Genomic DNA, 21,565 nt, shown 5'->3' on the forward strand with positions numbered 1-21,565 from the left:
TGCCTAAGGCACTTGACTGCTAACCAGAAGGCTGGTGGTTCAAAGCCACCAGCCACTCCTCAGAAGGAAGGTTGGGCAATCTACTTCCATAGTGAAGTCACCTCGGAAACCCAAGGAGGGGTCGATATGTATGAGTCGGGTCCGACTCGACAGCACATAACAACAACAGGTTAATTAAAAGCCTCAATCCTACCACTTCCAAATAGTATCCAATCCAGAACAAAGCTCCACTCCTGTTAACATCTCTCAATTTACCTAACATGAGCAAAATCCTTTCAGTCCTTTCTAATAGCCTCTTAGGAGTCCAGGTGATGCAAATGGTTAAGGTGCTCAGCTGCTAAAGAGAAGTTGATGACTCATGCCCACCAGAGGGAACCCAGAAAAAGCCTCCTAATCTACTCCTGCAAAATCAGCCATTGAATACCCTATTGCGTGCACTTCTATTCTGACGCACATGGGTTGCCATGAGTTGGAATCAACTCATTGGCAATTGTTTTTCCAATATCCTCTTACTAAGATTGTGGTTTACTGACATGCCCTGCGGTTCTCCAACGTGTGCCTTTTCCTTTGCTGCAATGATAATCCAGCCTGTTCAACCACAGGTGTGTTCCTGCTGGTCTCTGGCTGACACATTGGAACTAAAAGCTAAATGATGAGTAGAATCTAGCCATGCCAAGAGCTGGGGGGAAATGTTCCAGGGTGAGAGAACAGCAATTGTCTAGGTCTTGAGACGGAATGAGGTTGGTGTGCACCAGAGCTTGAAGGGAGGCTCTGCTGGAGCAGAGAGAATAAAAGGGATAGAATAACATATAATGTGGATGAGGCGAGGGGCTCACTCAGGCTCTTATGGACCATGGTCAAGAATGTGAGTTGTAGTCTAAGTCAGTGGGAATGCTGTGGACAGTTTTTAAGAAGAAGAGGCAGAATCAGTACAGCATCATGATAAAAGGCTGACAGCACTCCTCACTGGAACCTTACCCTCATCCTTGTTGAGAAGCTTCATAGATTCTAGAATAAAATTATCATCCATGCTTGCCCCCGGCTAACTCTCTCTGTGGTTGCAACCTACCCACTGACTCATGCCACCCAGCCACAGACCTGAGGCCCCCTGGAGTGAAAGGCTCAGACCATGGGATTGGGAGTCACAGGATTCTTATGCTCTGCTGTGCTGACTCACGCCACAGGACAGTGCAACTGGCCTCAGTTCCCCTGCCCAATACTTTAATTCTGTGCATTGACTGAGCATCGTCCCTGACTCAATGCCTGCTTGGCAGATTCCTTCTCTTACCTGTTAGTTGGGTCCTACGGAGCTAAGAGGGTCCTCTCTGAAACTTGCCACCCTTCTTTGGACATTTTTCTTCGTACCTAAGCCTTTTTGAGTTATGCCTCAAATAGTGAGGCATCAGAATGCAGGGCATCCAAGAACAGTTCACCTCCCATCCAAGGCTGAGAGTGTCTTGGTCCATTTCACTTACCTGTATACTTCACTATTCTCAGCAGAATCTGTCAGCTAGGATGCCCCCCTCACTCTCCTTGGAGTGACTGTATACCTGGAGATAATTGGATATGATATGCCCTGGGGTGCAGTAAAACCAGGTGCCGGGTTTGCTGAGCAGGCAGTTCCTGGCTGATGCTTCAGGGCACATCTGAGGGTTGCCTCCTCCATGAGCAGTCCAGCCCACCAGGATTTCCTCCCCCACCCCTGCCTAGCACTGTACTCTCCTGATGTAGGGACGATTCTGGAGAGTCTTCATCAATAGGTTCCCTTTTTGCTGGGTCATTCATTCACTTATTTTGTCAAGAAATATCTCTTGCTCTCCAAAGGTGGGCCTGACACTCTGTTAGGTGGTGTGCATGAGTCAGGAAAAAAGACAAGACTTTACAAAAAGGAGACTAGAGGGTTTGAATATTTTTACTACAAATTATTTTACCAGTCCAAGTCTCCATTTATTTTTCTGAAAATAAAGGCTGTAATACATCTCTCAGGTTAGGAGTGGAGGAAGGATTTGACTACAAAGGGGCAGCATGAAGGAAATTTTTAGGGTCTGGTTGTGTCAATGTTGACATGTATTTGTTAAAAACTCCTAGAACTATACCAAAAAAATGAATTCCACAGTATATAAATTAAAAAAATGAAAAACAATACATCCACAGAGTTTTGTGATGATTAGTGATTACCTTAAAAAAAAAAAAAAAAGTCCATGCGTATCTAGCACAAGGCCTAGTGCATAGCAGGTACTTAGAAACTCTTCCATCCCATTCTCTCCCAAAGATATGATAGTGAACCACTCTTCACCTACTCCCAGAATCTGCTGTTTGCCCCCTCTGATCAGAAACACTCAACAGTTTATTCTCACAAGAACAAAAATGATGGATACTGAAATATACATCCCAGTTTGCCTTGGATCAAGGGGGCCCTTGGGAGACAGGACTTTCCATTTTAAAGCTGAGTCAATCTTGGGAAAACTAGGACAAGTTAGTCACTCTAGGTCCATGTGATCCATAGTATGCATGGGGATGAGAAAGGCTTTCATGAGCTGTTGGGGAGCCTAGGTCTAGTCTTAATTGTGGTCCATGGGTTCTGTACGCATACAGGTTTACTCAAGTCTGTGGCCAGCAGGTGGATGGTGAGGGCCATCATGGATGGCTTGGCAGGTTGTGCACACGCAAGAGCACCACATCTGAGGAGGCTCCATGTGTCGGGTAGACATTACTGGTTTCTGTATATATTATATCAATTTTCTGGAAGATGATAATCAAGTATCTTGAGACAGGTATACACTACATCTTGCTAATTTCACTCAAAGATGCTTAGGAGCTTGTGGTGGCTCTGGTAGAGGCCAAGCTTTCAACAAATGCCTCCTTCTGTTCTGAAAAGCACATGCCTTAGGGATTACAAATGTGGACAGAGAAGGCAGGAGGGGGTGACTAATGATATCTACTCAGAGTGGCATCAGGAGAGCAAATATTATTGCACACCATGTCACTAAATAGACAGTAATTTATGAGTTCTGTAGTGAAGCTAAGTAGAAAATCAGATCACAGTGAGCTGTGGGCATTTGTCTGTGACAGGAGCTTTGATCAAGGCACAAGAGTTGAGTGTGCATTTGTGTGTAGAGTCACGAAGTACCCTTTGAAAGGCCCAATTAAAAGCCAGGAAGTCAGTCTGTTTTATGTGGCAAAGTTTAGGCCAGTGGTTCTCAATCTTTGGTTGATATAGGATAGGGCTTTGAATGGGTTCATTCCAGTTTGACCCCCTTGCTTAGAATGTGCATTTCTACCCCAAACAAGATTCCCAGCTTATGTATACATTAAACTCTGTAGGCATCTATAAGAATCACCTAAGGATCTTGTTAAAATGTACATTCTGATTCAGTGTATCTAGGGTGGAAATGCAAATTCTCAGCAGGGGGTTGAACTGGAATGAACCAGTTCACAGTCCTGATGTGGGAATCACCTACAGAGGTTGGTAAACTACAGAGCCAAGCTTCATCTTGTAAGTGTGGGTCTGAGACTCAGTGGCCTTTACTAGCTCCCCAGGTGATTGGGATACACATGAGCTTTTGAGAACCATTATTTAAATAGTATGGTAGCTACAAACAGCAGGTGTTTGTGAAGCTTATAGAGGCTTCCCACATGTCTGAAGATCTTCCTGTGTTCCTTTCTTCTTTAAGAACTGTTGTCTTTTTTTCCCGCCCTGGATGGCATTATTCTTAATCATTTAAGGTTTTTCACTAGAAATCTGCAATTCAATTCAGTTACTATTTAGTATTTATTTATGTTTTTCCAGGTACTTCAGAAGAGGTAATTAAGACTCTGCCCTACCTTCAAGAATCCTATAGTTTCAAGAAGTTCACACCCTTTGACCCTCCAAGCCCTGAGTCTAGAATCTTGACTGGCCACTCTAGCCAGATTCGAGTCCCTCCCAGACATTGTCTCTGTCCTCCTGCATGAGCTTTTGGGTGGCTGTCTGTGAACTAACAGCTCTGTCCCAAACTTGAAGTCAGCTAGGGTTATGGGCTGTCAGAGGTCATGCTAACTCTGTTCAGGAGAACTGCACAGGGAGTGTAAGATTCCTCTTGCTCTCTCCAACTACTTTCACTTGGATTGCTCTGTTCATAGGCAGACATCTTTGCTTCCTTTGTAAAAGCTGGCTTGCAGCATTTCAACATTTTTTAATATAATTTATTTCATTTTTGTTATTGTGGAGAATATACACAGCAGAACACAGACCAATTAAACAGCTTCTCCACGCATAATTCAGTGATGCTGATGACCTTCTTTGAGTTGTACCATGGTTCTCACCCTCCTTTTCTGAGTTATTCCTCCCCCATTAACATAAACTCATTGTGCCCTAAGTTCAAATTTGTTTGTTCCCAAGCTTTGCTGTTCCCTCTGTCATGGTGATCCCATACTAGCTTTTTTACTTTTTTCCAACTTGTCTCATCTTCTGTGAAGTCTCACTGATTGCTCTTAGCAAAATTAACTGACAAGCAACAAAAACAACAAAACAACAACAAAAATCACACCTTGCCCTATACTGCCCTTACTCTTGCAACTCCGAAGTATTTTAACTAGAGTTCTGTTAAATAATTACATGTGTGATAAGACCAGGAACTTCCTGTAAAGTAGGGCCTTTATTTTCTTTCTGTCTCTGATGCCTAACACAGTAGGCACTGCAAGCTACACAGTTGGCATTCAATAAGTGTTTCTGGCCCAATTAATGCTTATGAAGTAGAAGACTATACTAAGTTGCAGGGCTCCATGCCAACTATGTGGTCAAACATTTCACATAAGAGGAAATTGGGATCCAGAGAGGAAGGAACCTTGCCCAAGACAACGAGGGCAGATTGAGAACCAGGTCTTGATTCTTGGTCAAGTGATTTTTTTTTTTTTTACAGTAATACCTGAAAATTGTTCACTTGGTTAGGGGGAGTGTTGTGGTGTTAAACACATACTTTATAATTTGCACAATAAGCTAAAAGGAAAGGACTGAGTTAATAGTTTCTCCTGCATTAGCTCTTTCCTACAGGCAAAATTTCCAAGTCTTAAACTCAAGGGCTACTGATGTATTTTGGTCATACTTCAGAAATGGCTGATTTTCTGCTTGTTTTAAGCCAAGAGATGGCATGAAATGAGCAGGGGGAGCCCAGGTCTTATTTTTGTCATTATAAGTTCCTAGGGTTAATGAACAGTTATGGTTTTCTTTTTCATTATTTGGGCTAAAAAACCAAAACCCATTGCCATCGAGTTGATTCTGATTCACAGTGACCCCCATTCGGTTTCTGAGGTAGTAAATCTTTATGGAAGTAGATTGCCCAGTCTTCCTTGTGTGGAGTGGGTGGTGGGTTTGAACCACCAACCTTCTGGTTAGCAGTCAGTTGCCTTAGGTACTGTGTTACCAGAGCATCTGCCACTAATTCCTCAGGCCCCTCCCCAGACTGCTCTCATCTGCCCAGTGAGGACCTGGAGATGATTCTGCAAGGTCATCACCAGTGGGATGTTCTGTGACTCCCTTAACAACTGAGGAGGGAAAACATCATAGAAGAGGCAGAGGGTGTGCCTTTAGGTAGCTCTGAGCAGAGAAAGGGGCACCATAGGATGACCTGAAGTATCCATCTCCATGGTTACACACCATCAGAAAGCTGTCTGTCCACAATCACCATAGATGAGTAAAAAGAAAGATGGTCACACTGACCTCTCCCCACAAAACTCATCTGCACGGCATGTCCGCCCAGAGCTGGAAAATGAACAAATGTTTACTTGTCATTAGGCTACATCATATCCCTCACAGCTGTTCCTTGTTGCCTTAAATAGTCTTAATGGAGCTGTAATAACCAGATACCTTCTGGTTGCCCTACTGGGCTTATTCCGTTCATTACAATGACAGACTGCCAGGATTGGATTGGCAGTGACAACGTGTCTCTTCCTTCTGTCCATCACAAAGCCACCTCTTCCTGTTATCCCTCATTTGCCCCACATCCACTACTCTTCTTACTCTGATGGCTGGCACTGTTGGCATTCAGTTGCTGGTATGCTCAGTGGTTTTGTTTGTTTGTTTGTTTGTTTTGTAACTGGGGAAAGTGGGAGAATTTCGGCTGAGGGAAGTGGAATGGAAGTGGGGAAGGGAGTCTGGGTGCAGGATCATGGGCAGAAGCCCCTTGACTTTAATGTGACCGTTTCATCAGCAGGGCTACAGCTGAGGGTCATCAAATGGCTTCATGGGCATCAGATGTGACTTGCAGTAAGCAGAGCAGGTGAGGTGATGGGTCTGTGGGCACAAGTAGGGGCCCTTTGGGGACTTTGTGGGTCTCCTTTGACCAGTGGCTCTCAACCTCAAATGTACGCTGTAGTCACTTGAAGAGTTTTCTGATTTAATTTTTCTGAATATGGCCTAGATATATTTTTTTTTTCCCCCAAACTTCCTCAGGTAATTCTAATGTGTATCTAATATTGAAAACTTCTGAGTGAGACTCAAGTCTTCATGGCCCATGAAGTTAATTTGCCTTAGGAGCTCAAGGACCCTGACCAATCACAGTTATTAGAACTGGAGCCCTAACTATGAGGTGTGGCCCCAGAGGCAGGGGTCCTGTGGAACTTTTAGTGGGAGGAAGGCCTAGCTTGGCAGGCCCCATTTCAGGCCTGGTCAATTGGTTGCTGCTTGTTGTTGTTGTGTGCCGTCGGGTCGGCCCCAACTCATAGCGACCCCTCCTTGGATTTCTGAGGCAGTATCCCTACTGGAATAGATTGCCCCATCTTCCTTCCGAGGAGTGGCTGGTGGGTTTGAACTGCCAGTCTTCTGGTTAGCAGTCAAGTGCCTTAGGCACTGTGCTACCTGATTGCTGCTTTGTTGTTATTGTTGTGTGCTGTCGAGTCAGCCCCGACTCATAGCGACCCCTCCTTGGGTTGCTGAGGCAGTATCACTATGGAAGTAGATTGTCCAACCTTCCTTCTGAGGAGTGGCTGGTGGGTTTGAACCACCAGCCTTCTGATGGCTCACAGAATATCAGAAATAGAAGTGCTCTTGGACCACTTTGACCAATCTCTTTACCTTTCTTTCATAAATACGTAAATTGAGGCTAAGAAAGAGAGATTAAGCAGGAAGTGACCAGGGTCACCCAGATAATTAAGGAAAGAGGACTTAAATCCAGGCATTTTGAACCTCAATCCAGGATAATTCATATATTCCTTTCAATAATTGAACTTAAAATATATAAAGTGACTGAAGTTTTAATGCCAAAAAGAATAAGCTGATTTTATGGCTCTACATGCTGAGAGTATGTGTAGGCTTGTCTGGGCTCTGGTCCCAGGATCCTGGTTTGGGCAGTCTCATCTCTTCCCTGAATTACTGCTCTGGCCACCTACTGGACTCTGGTCCCCCTGCTGTGACCCACCTCAGACAGCTCTGTCTAAATTGCAAATCCATCTGTGAAAGTCCTGCTTAAACCCTTCAATAGCTCCCCATGGCCCATGGAATAAAATCCAAAGTCTTTAATGTGATAGACGCCCCATCCCATTCCTGTCCCTGTGGGCAGTTTCAGCCCCATCTCCTTCCATGCCCTCTCCAATAATTTATGCCCCAAGAAGATCCAACTGTTCTGGTTCCCCTAACTCCACCTGCTGTGCACATAGCTCATTTTAGTTTCCCTGCCTGGAACAGCCTTAGTTTCTTTCAATTTGTTATTCCTTTTTCTAAGTTCCTGTTTAGGTTTCATCTCCTCCTGAAAGCCATTGGCTTTCCATCTGCAACCCAGGCTTAAAGTACCCCCATGGCCACAGCTTCCTGTAGCACTCTACATATACCCCCTATTTTTGTATTTTGCTAAGATATTTAGGTGATCAGTTTGTATGCTTATCTCTAAGAATAGCAGGGCTTCAAACAAGTTCATTCCATTTCTACCCCTTGCTGAGACTTTGCCTTTGCACCCCAGATGCACTGAATCAGAAACTACATTTCAGCAAGATTCCCAGGTGATGCTTATGTAAATTACAATCACCTGAGGATCTGGTTAAACTTGTTGAAGTTCACAGCCCTGAAGGACAGGCTCTGAGTTCAAGCAACGGCTCCAGTCTATTTCATCTCTTCAGTTTCTAGAACCTAGCACAACGCCTGGGCCATAGAAAGTGCTCAAAGTTCTTAAAGTTGAAATTCCAACAGGCTTCATCTTTGGTCTTCATCTCTGTCTACATTCAATTGCTTGGTGACTTCATCCAATCTCCTGGATTTAATATCACTTTGTGCCAGTGATTCCCAAAGTTTTGTCCCCAGCCTAGGTCTCTTTCCCAAATTCCAGACCCATATCTCTAACTACCTACTTGACATATCCACTAACATGTCTGGTCGATAACACAAACTCAACTTGTTCAATTGCTCCATCACCCTCAAGTCTCCTCTACCTACAGCTTCCTCATCTATATTGGTGGCAAGTCTATCTTTCCAGTGGCTCAGGCCCAAAGCCATGGAGTCACCCTTCATTCATCTCTTTCTCTCACATGTCTTATCTTATCTGTCAGGCAATCCTGATGGCTCTATCTTGAAAATATATCAGAATCAACCACTTTTCATCTGTTCAACTGCTTCTCGGCCAGAGTCACCATTGTCTTTCACCCAAGGTACTGCAATGGTCTCTTAACTAATGTCTCTGCTTTCTCCCTGTGCTCTATTCTCAACACAGTAGCCAGATTGAGTCTTTCATTAAAAGGTCAGGTCAGGTCATTTGTTTCTTAAAACTCTGCAGAAACTTTCCATTTCATTCAGCATCAGGGCCAAAGTCTTCATGATGTTCAGGTCTCCTTTATTTCTACAATCTCATCTCCTATTATCTTTGCCCCTTGCAACTTCACTCCTACTGCCACCCTGACTTCTTTCCTTCTCCTCGCACATGGCAAGTGTATTACTCCCCTGATCTCAAACATTCTTCTAGATATCTACTTGGGCAGCTTAAACTTCACTTTCTGATTTAAGGACCATCCTTTCTAACTTACTTAATACTGGAACCTCCTTCACTTTATACCCCCAGAATACACCATCTCCCTTCCTTGCTCTATCTTTTCTTTTTCCATATGGCAAACTGTATTTCCTAAAGGTATATTGTCCAGTGTCTCCTGTTCCACATGTTCTTCTAGAACCTTTTAACTGCCCCTCCCCCCACACACACACACATTTACACTCAAGAGATGGAGAATAATTACCTTCTCCAAGAATCTGGGCAGCGTTTACCTGCTTCTCACTAGTAGAATATGGTGGGAGTAATGCTGTGATTTCTGAGGCTAGGTCCCAAAATGTGTTGCAGTTTCCACCTTGTTAGTTGGGATGATCACCTTTGGAGCTCTGAGCCAGCATGTTAAACCTCTAATTTTCCTGAGGCCACCATGCTATGAAGATGCCCAGGCCATCAGGACAGGCTACCTGTAGATGTTGTAGCTGACAAATCCAGCTGAGATCCAGCTAAGAGCTGACATCAGTCACTAGCCATGTGAGTGAAGATGCCATAAGATGATTTCAGTCTTCCCAACAAGACCCCAGACATTGGAGCAGAGACAAACTGTCCCTGTTGTTCTCTAAATTCTGACCCACAGAATTCATGTTGTTGTTGTCGTTGTTATGTGCCATCAAGTCAGACCCAACTCATAGCGACCCCTCCTTGGGTTTCCGAGGCAGTATCACTATAGAAGTAGATTGCCCAACCTTCCTTCCAAGGAGTGGCTGGTGGATTTGAACTGTCAGCCTTCTGGTTAGCAGTCAAGTGCCTTAGGCACTACACTACCAGAGCTCCCACAGAATTTGTGAGCACAATAAATTGGTTGTTTTATGTCACTAAGATGTGAGGTTCTTTGTTACACAGTGTTTTAGATTGAATTGTATTCCCCAAAAATAAGTGTTGTAAATCCTACTATACCTGTGGTTATGATTCCATTTGGGAATATGGCTTTGTTATGTTAATGAGGAAGTGTTAGTATAGGATGTGTTTATGTCAATCTCCTTTGAGATATAAAAGAGCAAATTAAATAAGCAGCAAAGAACACAGGTGGGAGAAATAGATGCCACTCCCCATAAGATCTCCAAGGGATCAAGAAACAGAAGCTGAAAAGAGACAAGGACCTTCCCATGAAACCAACAGAGACAGAAAGCCTTCCCCTAGAGCCAGCACCCTGAATTTATACTTCTAGTCTCCTAAATTGTGAGCAAATAAGTTTCTAATTGTTAAAGCTATTTACTTGGGATATTTCTGTTGTAGTAGCACAAATAACGAAGATACATAACAAGCAGTATTTTTTTTTTTTTTTTTACTATCAAACATACTGCCTTATATGATTTACTTATTTTTAAGTTTCTTGTTTATTTCTCACCTCCCTTGCTAGATTATAAGCTTCTTGAGGGCTGGAATTCTTGTTTCATTCACTACTGTACCCCAAATGTCTAGAACAGACCTTGGCAATAGTAAATACTCAGTAAATATTTACGGAACAAATGAGTAAGTGCAGAAGTGAATTAAATTTAGAAGGCACAGTTTGCTATTGCTGAGAGGTATCTTAAATGCTAACTTGTCAAACCCACTCTTTTAAATGAAAAAAACAGAGCAGGATAGAAGTATGACAAACAATAAAAAGAGCACTGTATATAGGTGTGAGAAGAGGACTGGAGGCCCAGGAGTCTTAGCTGCACAGCAGGACACAGAGTCTTCAAGGAGATCTGTGACTCTTACCCTCAGGATGAAGATTCTGGAAATCACAGGGGATTTGATGAGCAAGGCAATATCCAGCTATCTTCTATGGAAGGGTATTATCACATTGTGGAAAGACTTTCATTAAGCAGTGTTTTCCAATTAACTCTCAGTTAATCAGAAAATGTTGTTAACTATAAGCTTAGCATTCCAGCCAACTGATTAATATAATTTGAGCTAATTGAGGGCAAGGCTAGCCTGAGTTAGAGAGAATTCTGATGGAGTTCAGATCACAGACTAACATGTTATTTTCTCTCTTGTTACAAAAGCAGTTCATTTCCATGCTAGAAAGTTTGGAAAATACAAAAAAGTACAAAGAAGAAATACAAAATCGACCCACATCCCACTGCACGGGGAGAGACATTTTCAAAAGTGATGTCATTTCAAACAGACTGGAAGGAAATGCACCAAAATAGTCAAATACATCTGTATTTTCACTTTCTAATTTTAGATTGCAAGTCCTTAGAATAGAGCTTCTCAGCCTTTGAACACTTGTCTCCCTTTCTGATAAGTCACATAGTTCCCTCAATATTATTTGAAATTTTAAAACAAATATCATGACTAAAAACTTACTAAACCACCATAATACTGAATATGCCTTTCTTTCTAAACAATACATACTCTCTTGATAACCCCTCACCAGAAAGACCTGCATGTGTGTGAAAAGGAGAGCATGCACGCTCACACACATGTGCGTGTGTATGCGACCACAGTGGACAGTCGTTACTTTAAATGGTTGGAACCGTTCAACCCCTGGATTTTACTTATGGAGGAAATAAGACCCAGAGATGGGAGGTGATGAGATCATAGCTAGCATCCTGTGATCACCTTCAACCCTCATTGCAGCATCCTTCCAAGATTTGCACACTGAGTCTATGAAAAATGCTTTTACTTAGGCCATATTTGAAATTAACTGCTGGTTTTCCTGAGCTAGTAATTACTCACAGGCATTGCCATAAACTTTTTCTTCTCATAAATGTGCCAAGCATGCCCCTTGCCGCCATGTTTTACACTACTATAAAGTTTTAGGATCAGACAGCCCCTTAGCAATTACCTTATACAAATTCTTCATTCAACTAATGCATTTTAAAACTCAGATAGGAAAATGCTACGCTAAGGTCATACAGTTTACTGTATTGCTATCCAGCTGTGTGGATCACCAGGTTAACACAATTTTCATGACCTCACAAGACTTCTAAAATATTTTTTGGTAAGCTCTTTCTCAGAGCATAGTAGTCTGAGAGCTAAACTTAGTCTGCATTATCAAGATTTCCAAATGTGTGACATCTGAGTCAATGAGTTGTCACTATACCTAGTAAAAGTGAACCTAGTGTATAGTTGAGCACACACTAAAGTGGGAAAACAAAACAAAAACAAGAAGCTAGTGTGTGTGACTCAGAGCCTGGCTCAAAGTAGATGCTCCAAAGATATTGTGGGAAGGAAGGAGGGAAGGGAGAGACAGGAGAGTGAAAAGTGAAGAAAGAAATGTTTGTTGGAACAGCTGGCTGCAGCTGGCTGCAGATCTGCCCAGGAAGGAGGCAGAATACCTCCTGGGAAGTGAGCTGCTCTTTGGTTGAGGAAAACATCTTAATGAGTTTTTCCTTCTGTTGTATTTTACTTTTTGTTTGTACAAAGGTGAGGCCTAATGGGCAAAGTCTGAAGCAAAGGCATGAACAAAGAAAGCTAAATTGTTTGGTGCAGTAAATTCAGAGGACTTTGAGAGTCCTTTTCCTGGCTGTTGGAAAAGGAGGAAGTTTTGAGGATACAGAGAAGAATTTTGGGGAGGGAAGTGGAGAGAGCTGCCAAGAAGATAAAACCATAAGAGAACTTTCCAGCGGTGTGAATGATTAAGGAACTTGTAAGAACAACAGTGCTGTATTAAGGCATTTCCTGTACTTTGCTGCAATCTTTCTCTGTTAATCCCAAATCTCAGGAAGAATCATTACCCACAAATCATTTTTGGGGAAAAAAGAAAGGGATGTCCAGTGCCAGAGTGAGGAGAAGATACAGAGAGAGAGGATAGCATTCATTGAAGATGAGATATTGAGTTGGAGGATAGAGGACCTAACAGAAACATGAATATGGGGTAGGAGGGGACCAGGGGAAAGCAGGCCTCCTAGAAATCATTGGTAGAAGAGATTTAGTGGGTTTGCTACAGTATGAGAGCCATTCTATCTTGACCTTGATATTGAAAGGAGGTGTGACTCCACATGGATAGAAATTTTTTTTGGGGGAGGTAACTTGGTTATACAAGAAAAAGAGAAAGAGGAGGAGGAAGGAAAAAAGAAAGAATCAATAATTTATCATGGTGCTTCTCAAAGACAATGTGCTTACAAATCACCTAAAATTCTTGGTGAAATGCATGTTCTGATTTGGTAGATCTGGGATGGGCCCTAACAGGCTGCATTTCCAACAAGTTCCCAGGTGATGCTGATGTGTCTGGGGACCACATTTTGAATAGCAAGGGTTTAGCACTCAAGCCTCTGAACCCATTAGGAAGTTTTCCCACTGGCTGATCTCTTACCTCATATTCTTCCTTGAACCCATAGCCCTGGCCTCTCTTCATCTGGGTGATGTGCTGCAGCAGGTCGGCCACCCGGATGGCGGGCTGGAACTGGTCCCGGGGGTAGCTCATCTCCACGGGGTCGCATGTCCGGTAGGGGTGAGTCTGGATGGTGAGGGTGGGCTGGGACAGTTCCCCACGGCTGCCATCTGCTTCAAAAAGAAGGAGGTGGAACATACCATCACCTGTGGGCTTTCTTCTTTGCCTTTCCCAGCTTGGCCTGAGAAGGGTGGAGGGAACTAACTTGGAACTCAACTGATTCAGGAAACCATGAGGCTAGAGACACAGGCTGTGCTGGTAGGTTTTAAAATGAAAACAAACCAATGAACAAAATAACTCTTCATTCATTTCTATTTCAAGGATGCATACTGATGGAACAAAGGCAAAGTTCCAGGTGGACTGTCACCTTCTGCCTGTCTTAGTCCTTCCTCCAGGCTTGTCATGATGATCTTGGACAGTCTAGCCTATCTCAGAACCAATAAGAAGCAGATAGGCTAGATACTGGGAAAGCTCTCCTGTCTAGGAAGTAGGGTGCCTAGAACAGTCTCTTCTGCTTGTTGGCCTGCAGGTGAGAAGAGTCTCAGGTCCCTGGAGATGAGAGCCATGTATCTGCTTCTGGTCCATTTCCCTATATCTCTGTGACCTCTTTTTTGTACTTGTTCTGGTGGCACAGTGTCTAAGGAATTTGACTGCTAACCAGAAGGGTGGTGGTTAAAACCCACCAGCCACTCCTCGGAAGGAAGACTGGGCAATCCACTTCCAGCCTTGTACCTCCAGATAGCAGGTAACAGGGACTCTGACTCTCCTAGCTGCTTTCTCCATTTATGGACTCTCCACAGAGGCAGATTACCCAATAAGCAAGGTAAACACAGCCCTACTCTGCTTATTTATTAAGCAGTAGTAAACAATTTTACATGGACTTCACCATATTGGAGATATGGTGAGGGAAAAAAAAAAGTGAAACTTTCACTACAAGTTAGTAAGTAATCACAAGTAAGCCTGTGCTTACTTGGCTTACTGGGTACTCTGTCCCTGTCAGGAACTGTATATTTGAAGAGGCTTTGATTTTACAGGAAGTTGCTGTGAGGTTGGGAGAGAGAGAGATGCCAGCGATATTTAGCACAGAATCTGTGCTGTGGTGAAACTATGTGTAATTGTTCACTACAGGTTCATAAGTAGGCACAAGTAAGACTGTCCTTACCTCGTTTATGGAGTAATCTGACACTGGTTCTGCAACAGTGAGCATCTTCTGCCAGATGTCTAGTTTCTCCACTATTTACCACTGCTGGTCCAGGAGCATCACTCTGAACTAACTTTGCAGGTAGGGAAGCCTGAAACTCTCACCTTAGTCCTGCCACATATTCCTCCAGGCCTGGATCCTATGCCTCATCTCCTTCATAGAATCTCTTCGTGCTGTAGGATCTATACTCTTTCCAATGAGAATCATTGATACTCAATGAGTTGCTCTAAATGCTGTCTGTTAGTTTGACCACCCTGGAAATTAATTCCTGTTCAGATTGGGTTTTAATTCTTTGGTTCCCTTTGGACCAGTAAAACCAATGTCTTCGCTGACTCCCTCCCTGCCAGACATACATTGTCAGTCTATAGGGCCAAGTTTCTTTTTTCCCAGCATCACCTAGGCTTGGCCTCCCCCCAACCTCCTCCCAAAGGTAGGGGCAGTCTGCGATTTAAGCCATCCTGTCTGGGACATGCACCTGCTGAGAACTACCAGATTGATATGTCTCACCCAGATGTCTTCAACTACAAGGACCATGCCATACTCATTCCCTGGGAAGCTTAGCACATATTCTTGATTTCCTCAACTTGTTTTTTCAAAATCCATGGTCCCTTTAGCATGTTTGTCTCTCATGTCATAATAATCTACCAGACATACCAGTACATTCTGTATGTGAAAGCAAACTCAACTGCTGTGACAGCAGGCAGCAAGACTGTTCCTAATAAGGAAAGGATCTAGTTGCTATAGAGTTGATTCCAACTCATGGCAAGCCTATGGATGTCAGAATAGAACTGATCCACAGGTTTTTTTTTTTTTTTTTAATTGTGATTTGGGTGAAAGTTTACAGAATAAATTCATTTTCTATACAACAGTTCATACACATTTTGTCTCATAACATTGACTGCAATTCTCCACAATGTAACATCTCTTTTCCTACTTCCTCCCCATAGTTACCTCTTCCCTATGTACTTTCTTCCCATGTACTCCCACCCCCCTTGGCTGTCTCCCTGTGCAAACACTGCACTTCTGTTCTCCAATGATTGATTGATTGCTCCACAGGGTGTATCTACCTGATGTAATTGTTCACCCTATATGCCCATCTATTGTTTGGCTGGAAGCCACACAGGAATGAATTCAATTCCAGACCTGAAGGGTGGCTAAGGGCCATAGTCTCAGGCATTTCACTAGGCTCTATCAGACCAGAAAACCTGTTTTTTTTTTTTTTTTTATGATTTTGAGTTTTGTTCCTCATTGTTCTCCCACTCTCTCCAGGATCTCTTGCACTGATCCTCCCTCCAAGTGGTTGACAGTGGTAGCCGGGCACCATCTAGTTCTTCTGGTCTCATAGTTGTATAGGCTGAGGATCACATGGTCTACAGTCCCTTCAACTAATTGTTACCATGCATCTTTGGTTTTCTACATTCTTCTTTGCTCTGGATGAGAAGAGACCCATTGTTGCATCTAGATGGCTGCTTGCAAGCTTTTAAGATCCCAGTCTCTACTCACCAAAGTAGGATGTAGAACAATGTTTTTGTGTAGTATGTTATGCCAGTTGAGTTTGATGTCTGCTGTGACCATGATCCCAGGCCCAGAGGTCCAACTACTTGTTCCCTTTGGGTAGATGGTTGTGGCCAAGAAGCCAACACAACCTCACCCCTTGTCAGCTCTACTGTACACCTGGACATTCTTACAGCATATATAAATACACATATAGAAATATTGTCTGCTAACCCTATACATAGTCATGGGCACACTCCCTGCCTAGAATACCTGATCGTTCATCCTGTCCACCTGTCTAACTACCTGTAAATGAATGCTTGCCACCACTTCCACAGGGTTTTCAATGGCAGGGTTTTCAGAAGTAGACTGCCATGTCTTTCTTTCAAGATGCCTTTGGGTGGAATTGAACCTCTAATCTTTTGGTTAGCAGCTGTGTGTTTAACTATTTGTACTACCCAGGGATGCAAAGACATGGAAGGGAATGTTTGGGCTGTATGTTTTCTAGGGTGACCAACTTATCCCAGTTTGCCTGGTACTTTCCTGTTTATATTGAAAGTCTGGCATCTTGGGAATCACATCAATCCTGAGAAAACTGGGACAGTTGGTGAGCCTAATCTTTTCACTTGTGTCTATGGAGTAAGAACTTTCCTCCTTTTTCTATCCTTCTGGCTGCCCTCTATGGAGCTAATAGGGATATCATTGATAAGGGATATCATTGTCAGATGGATCTTGGCTGATAGCAAAGAATACCAAAGATATGTTTATTGTGTTTTATATTTGCATATTGTGATATGCAAAGGCATTTGACTGTGTGGGTCTAACAAATTATGGATAACATTGAGAAGAATGGGAATTCCAGAACATTTATTTGTGCTTAGGAGGGACCTGTACATAAACCAAGAGTCTGTCATTGGAACAGAACAAGAGGATACTGCATGGTTTAAAATCAAGAAGAGTGTGCAACAGGGTTATATTTTTTTCACCAAATTTATTCATTTTGTATGCTGAGCAAATAATCTGAGAAGCTGGACTGTATGAAGAAGAATGTGTTATCGGGATTAGACAAAGATTCATTGACAACCTGCACTATGCCAATGACACAACCTTGTTTGCTGAAAGTGAAGAAGGCTAGAAGTACTTACTGATGAAGATCAAAGACTGAAGCCTTCAGTATGGATTACACCTCAACAAAAAGAAAACAAAAATCCTCACAACTGGACCAATAAGCAACATCATGATAAATGTAGAAAAGATTGAAGTTGTCTGGGATATCATTTTACTTGGATCTATATTCAACACCCATGGAAGCAGAAGTCAAGGAATCAGACATCATATTGAACTGGGAAAATCTGATACAAAAGATCACTTTAAAATGTTAAGAAGCAAAGATGTCACTTTGAAGATTAAGGTGCATGGTTTAAAATCAAGAAGGATATGCACCAGGGTTATATTTTTTCACCAAATTTATTCATTTTGTATGCTGAGCAAATAATCTGAGAAGCTGGACTGAATGAAGAAGAATGTGGTATCAGGATTAGACGAAGATTCATTAACAACCTGCACTATGCCGATGACGCAACCTTGTCTTGTCTGTTGTCATCATGACTTAGACTTACTGTGAATCCATTATGTACCAGGAACTCTGGTAGGCCCTGGCAATACAGAGAGAAATACAGATTCTGCCATCATGGTTTGACAGTCTAGCAGGGAAAACAGACAAGATATCATAATTTCATTTGCCTCATAGCCTATAAAAGCTGGACAATGAATAAGGAAGACTGGAGGAGAGTTGAAGCCTTGAATTGTGGTGTTGGTGATGAATACTGAAAATACCACGGACTTCCAGAAGAACAAACAAATCTGTCCTTGAATAAGTACAGCTGGGCTGCTCCTTGGAAACAAGAATGGCCAGACTTGTTTCCTCCTTCGGTCATGTTGTCACAAGGGACCATTCCCTGGAAAAGGGTATCATGGTTGGTAAAGCAGAGGGTCAGCAAAAAAGGGGAAGACCTATGGTGAGATGGATTTACACAGTGGCTGCAAGGCCTCAAGTATGGCAAGCATTGTGAGGATGGCGCAGGGTCAGGCAGTGTTTTGTTCTGTTGTACACAGGGTTGCTATGAGTTGGAGCTGACTCTATGACACCTAATAACAACAACAAGGAGCTATTGATCTGATTGGTCCAACCTTGAGACACTGAATGGATCCCATCTTACTAGTGATGGGGTCACTATATGGACAGTGAGGCCTCTTAACACTTTCTGATTCAATATGGTAAGAAAACATACCAAGGCAGGGCCCAGCCCTTTGGGACCAGCTTGCTCACCCCTGAATTGCCAACAGAATGATCTACAGAGGATGTAGATGCATACCCAAGAATGCAGGGTCTAAACATGATGGTAGCAAAAACTTCATGGCTGCACATAAGCAAAGCATTACTTAATTTTTAATCTAAGATTTTAGGTAACAGGTAGACACAACTTCACTGGCATTGCTTGAATGTAGCACTTGGCTCATGGTGGGGGGGCTGCTTCCCTTCTCCTTCATACCACAGGATCATGAGTTAGACTTACTGTGAACCCACTATGTACCAGGAACTCTGGTAGGCACCAGCAACACAGAAAGAAATAAAGATACTGCCTTCGTGGTTTGATAGTCTAGCAGGGAAAACAGACAAGAAGGACCACATGACACAAAAGAACAGAGAAGCTTGAGAGGTCAAGGCACATTTAGGTAAGAATAAGAAGATGTGGACTGAAGGCTGTGGGTAGATAGGCAATGGAAGTGAAGCTTTAAGGTGCAGTGTGAGGCACATCCAGAAAGATTGTAAAAGTGTAAGAATGTTGAAGCTAGTTTGAAGCTGTTGAAGGATTGTTGGAAGATTCCATGTCTTTAAAGATTAACACTATTTCTTGTAGGTGTCCTAGCTGTCATGTACATGCGTCCTTCCAGTGAATATCACTCTTGTGCTGGTGTGGTGGGGTTGGGATGGAGATTCTACACTTCATGAGCCCAAGGAAAGAAGAAACCAGAGTCAGTGACCAGAGCCCTGGGAGTGTCTGTCACCTAAACCATCACCATATCTGGGACAGACCTCTTCAGAGACCCAGGAACTTCCAAAGGACCTAGGCCACAGGTTGCATGGAAAACAAGCTGCCTGGGAAAGGCAGTCTTCATAGAAACGGGCATCTTGCCACTTTTGTGAGATGCCAAATGTTTCCAAAACCAAGTAGCTATCAATATGGATATTTTCCCTAAACACACTGCTAGACAGACTGTAAACTTGGTGTCAGCAAAACCAACACTGGCGTGGAAAATAAATGTATTTGCAATTTAACAACTTGTGTTGTTGTAACATTTGTAATAATGTCAATGCCAGTGCTAATGATGCTATGAGGACTTGGAACCAAGGGACTTCCAAGGTTTATTAATTCAAGTAGTTGGCCTCCCTTTTCCAATATATCTTACCTCACCTATTCCCTTATTAACCTCCGATAATGCAGAAGTGATGCCTTTTCTCACACCCCATTTCACCAGACGCACTATACTTAATTTTCCATCATTAGGTTTAATGAAAACCCAATTTCACAACTCGCTTCTCTCAGGAACCTACAAGTAATGCTACGTTTTTATCAGCCCCAATTAAAAAACGTTATGATGTTCCTGTTCGAGAGGGAGCCTTAAAACTAATGTGCGATTCTGCTGCTAATTCAACAAGGGCGTTGCAACTCACATGCTGTGCATAAAATGTAACTCAAACCAGCTGGCCCAGTGAGAGACTATTTTTCATTTTTCTCCTCACCAGACCCTTAATTTTCATGCCATTTCAACTTCTCGTTTATGGGTCTTGAATGTTTCTTTATCACATAATAATATTTTGGATTTCTTTTGCACTTTCATGTAGCTGTTGCCCAAGCTTGTGAATTTTCCTGCAGGAATTCTTTTCACTGTGAGGGACTTGTAGGGTGGGCAGAGGGATTTTGGTGACTTGTATGGGATCTGGAGCCACCATTGGCCTGCTCTGGTTCCATCTTTTCTTTCTCTCTAGCTTTTCTTCTTCCTTCTTCAGCCCCTAAGTGTAGTCCCTCCTTGGAGACCTTTGACCTTTTTTTCTCTCTCTTTCTCTTTATTCTCTTGCTTCTAGCCATTAGAGAACTCCCTCTAACACCAGCTACATAATTCCAATCACTTGCTAAGAACTGTCATTCCAACTATTAAACATGTATTTACTGAGTGCCTATATCGTAGGGAGCAGTGTGTCAGATACCATGTGCATATAGGAGGGTGGAGGAAGGTGTGCTTGAGAAAGCTAAGTACACCACAGCTGTTGCAGGTAGAGAGAAGATGAGATAAGGGGTATACAACCAAGACTAACAAAGGTCGGAAGGAGTCAGAGCCACGGGAGATAAGCAGATGATGTGCTGCAGATGTAGGTACCAAAACTTCAGGCATTCAGGTACCACATTAGTGGATTTGGTCAGAACTATGTAGTTTCAAACAACAGTCCAAGGGTTACAAATGAGATCCATTCCAAAGTGTGTCTATAAGTTGAATTTGTAGGTAAGTTGGAACTGCAGTGCAAGAAAAGGCTAAGAGCTATTTCAGTGATTTAAAAGCTGCACATGCAGCAAGTGAAGGTGATTGTGATGAAGTATTTGTTGTGAGTTAGTACAGGTTGGTTCAATCATTTCAAAGTGAAGGCAAATTTGCATAACATTAAAGGGCAAGATGAGTTTTCTATAAGTTGGATGTTGGTAACCTGGAGACTAACTGTATACCATCTATGTTACAAAAAACCCACTGCTATCAAATCGATTGTGACTCATAGTGACCTCTCATTGGGTCCCAAGGCAGTAAATCTTTACGGAAGTAGATTGCTCCATCTTCCTTTCATGGAACAGCTGGGAGTTTGAACTGCCAAACTTCTGGTTAGCAGTCAAATGCCTTAGGCACTACACCACTAGAGCTCCACCTATATTAGCTCTGTCCAATAGAATTTTCTATGATGATGGAAATGTTCTACATTTGTGCTGTCCAATGTGGAAGCCTGTGGCTGCTGAGCACATGAAATGTGATTAGATTGACTGAGGAGTTGAATTTTTTATTTTGTTGAATTTAAATTTATTTAAAATTTCAATACCCACATGTAGTTATTGACTACTTTATTGGACAGCATGGGTCTAGAGCAAGAAAGAGACAAAGGGAGAGAGCTCTGGAATCACACAGTGGGGAAGGTCTAGAGCAGTGCCATCAAGTATATGTCAGTCACATAAATAACTTTAAATTTTTCTCATAGCAACATTAAGTAAAGCAAAAATACAACAGGTGAAATTAATTTCAACAATATATTTTGTTGTTGTTGTTGTTGTTATATGCCGTCGAGTCGGACCCGACTCATAGCGACCCCTCCTTGGGTTTCCGAGGCAGTATCACTAAGGAAGTAGATTGTCCCATCTTCCTTCTGAGGAGTGGCTGGTGGGTTTGAACCGCCAACCTTCTGGTTAGCAGTCAAGTGCCTTAGCCACTATGCTACCAGAGCTC

At 42.7% G+C, this 21,565-nt stretch overlaps 1 protein-coding gene across 1 annotated transcript in view; it reads right to left on the reverse strand.

Moving 5' to 3' along the window:
- The window catches only part of PTPRT (protein tyrosine phosphatase receptor type T), a 557,720-nt gene that overhangs the window by 81,326 nt on the left and 454,829 nt on the right, over positions 1 to 21,565 (reverse strand). Inside the window, exon 11 of the mRNA XM_042783611.1 lies at positions 13,249 to 13,436. Within this exon, the coding sequence (XP_042639545.1) occupies positions 13,249 to 13,436 (188 nt within the window). The remainder of the gene's footprint in view (positions 1 to 13,248; positions 13,437 to 21,565) is intronic.

Source organism: Orycteropus afer, unplaced genomic scaffold (assembly GCF_000298275.1).
Source record: "Orycteropus afer afer isolate SDZICR_OR568_19922 unplaced genomic scaffold, OryAfe1.0 scaffold00020, whole genome shotgun sequence".
Classification (NCBI taxonomy): Eukaryota; Metazoa; Chordata; class Mammalia; order Tubulidentata; family Orycteropodidae; genus Orycteropus; species Orycteropus afer.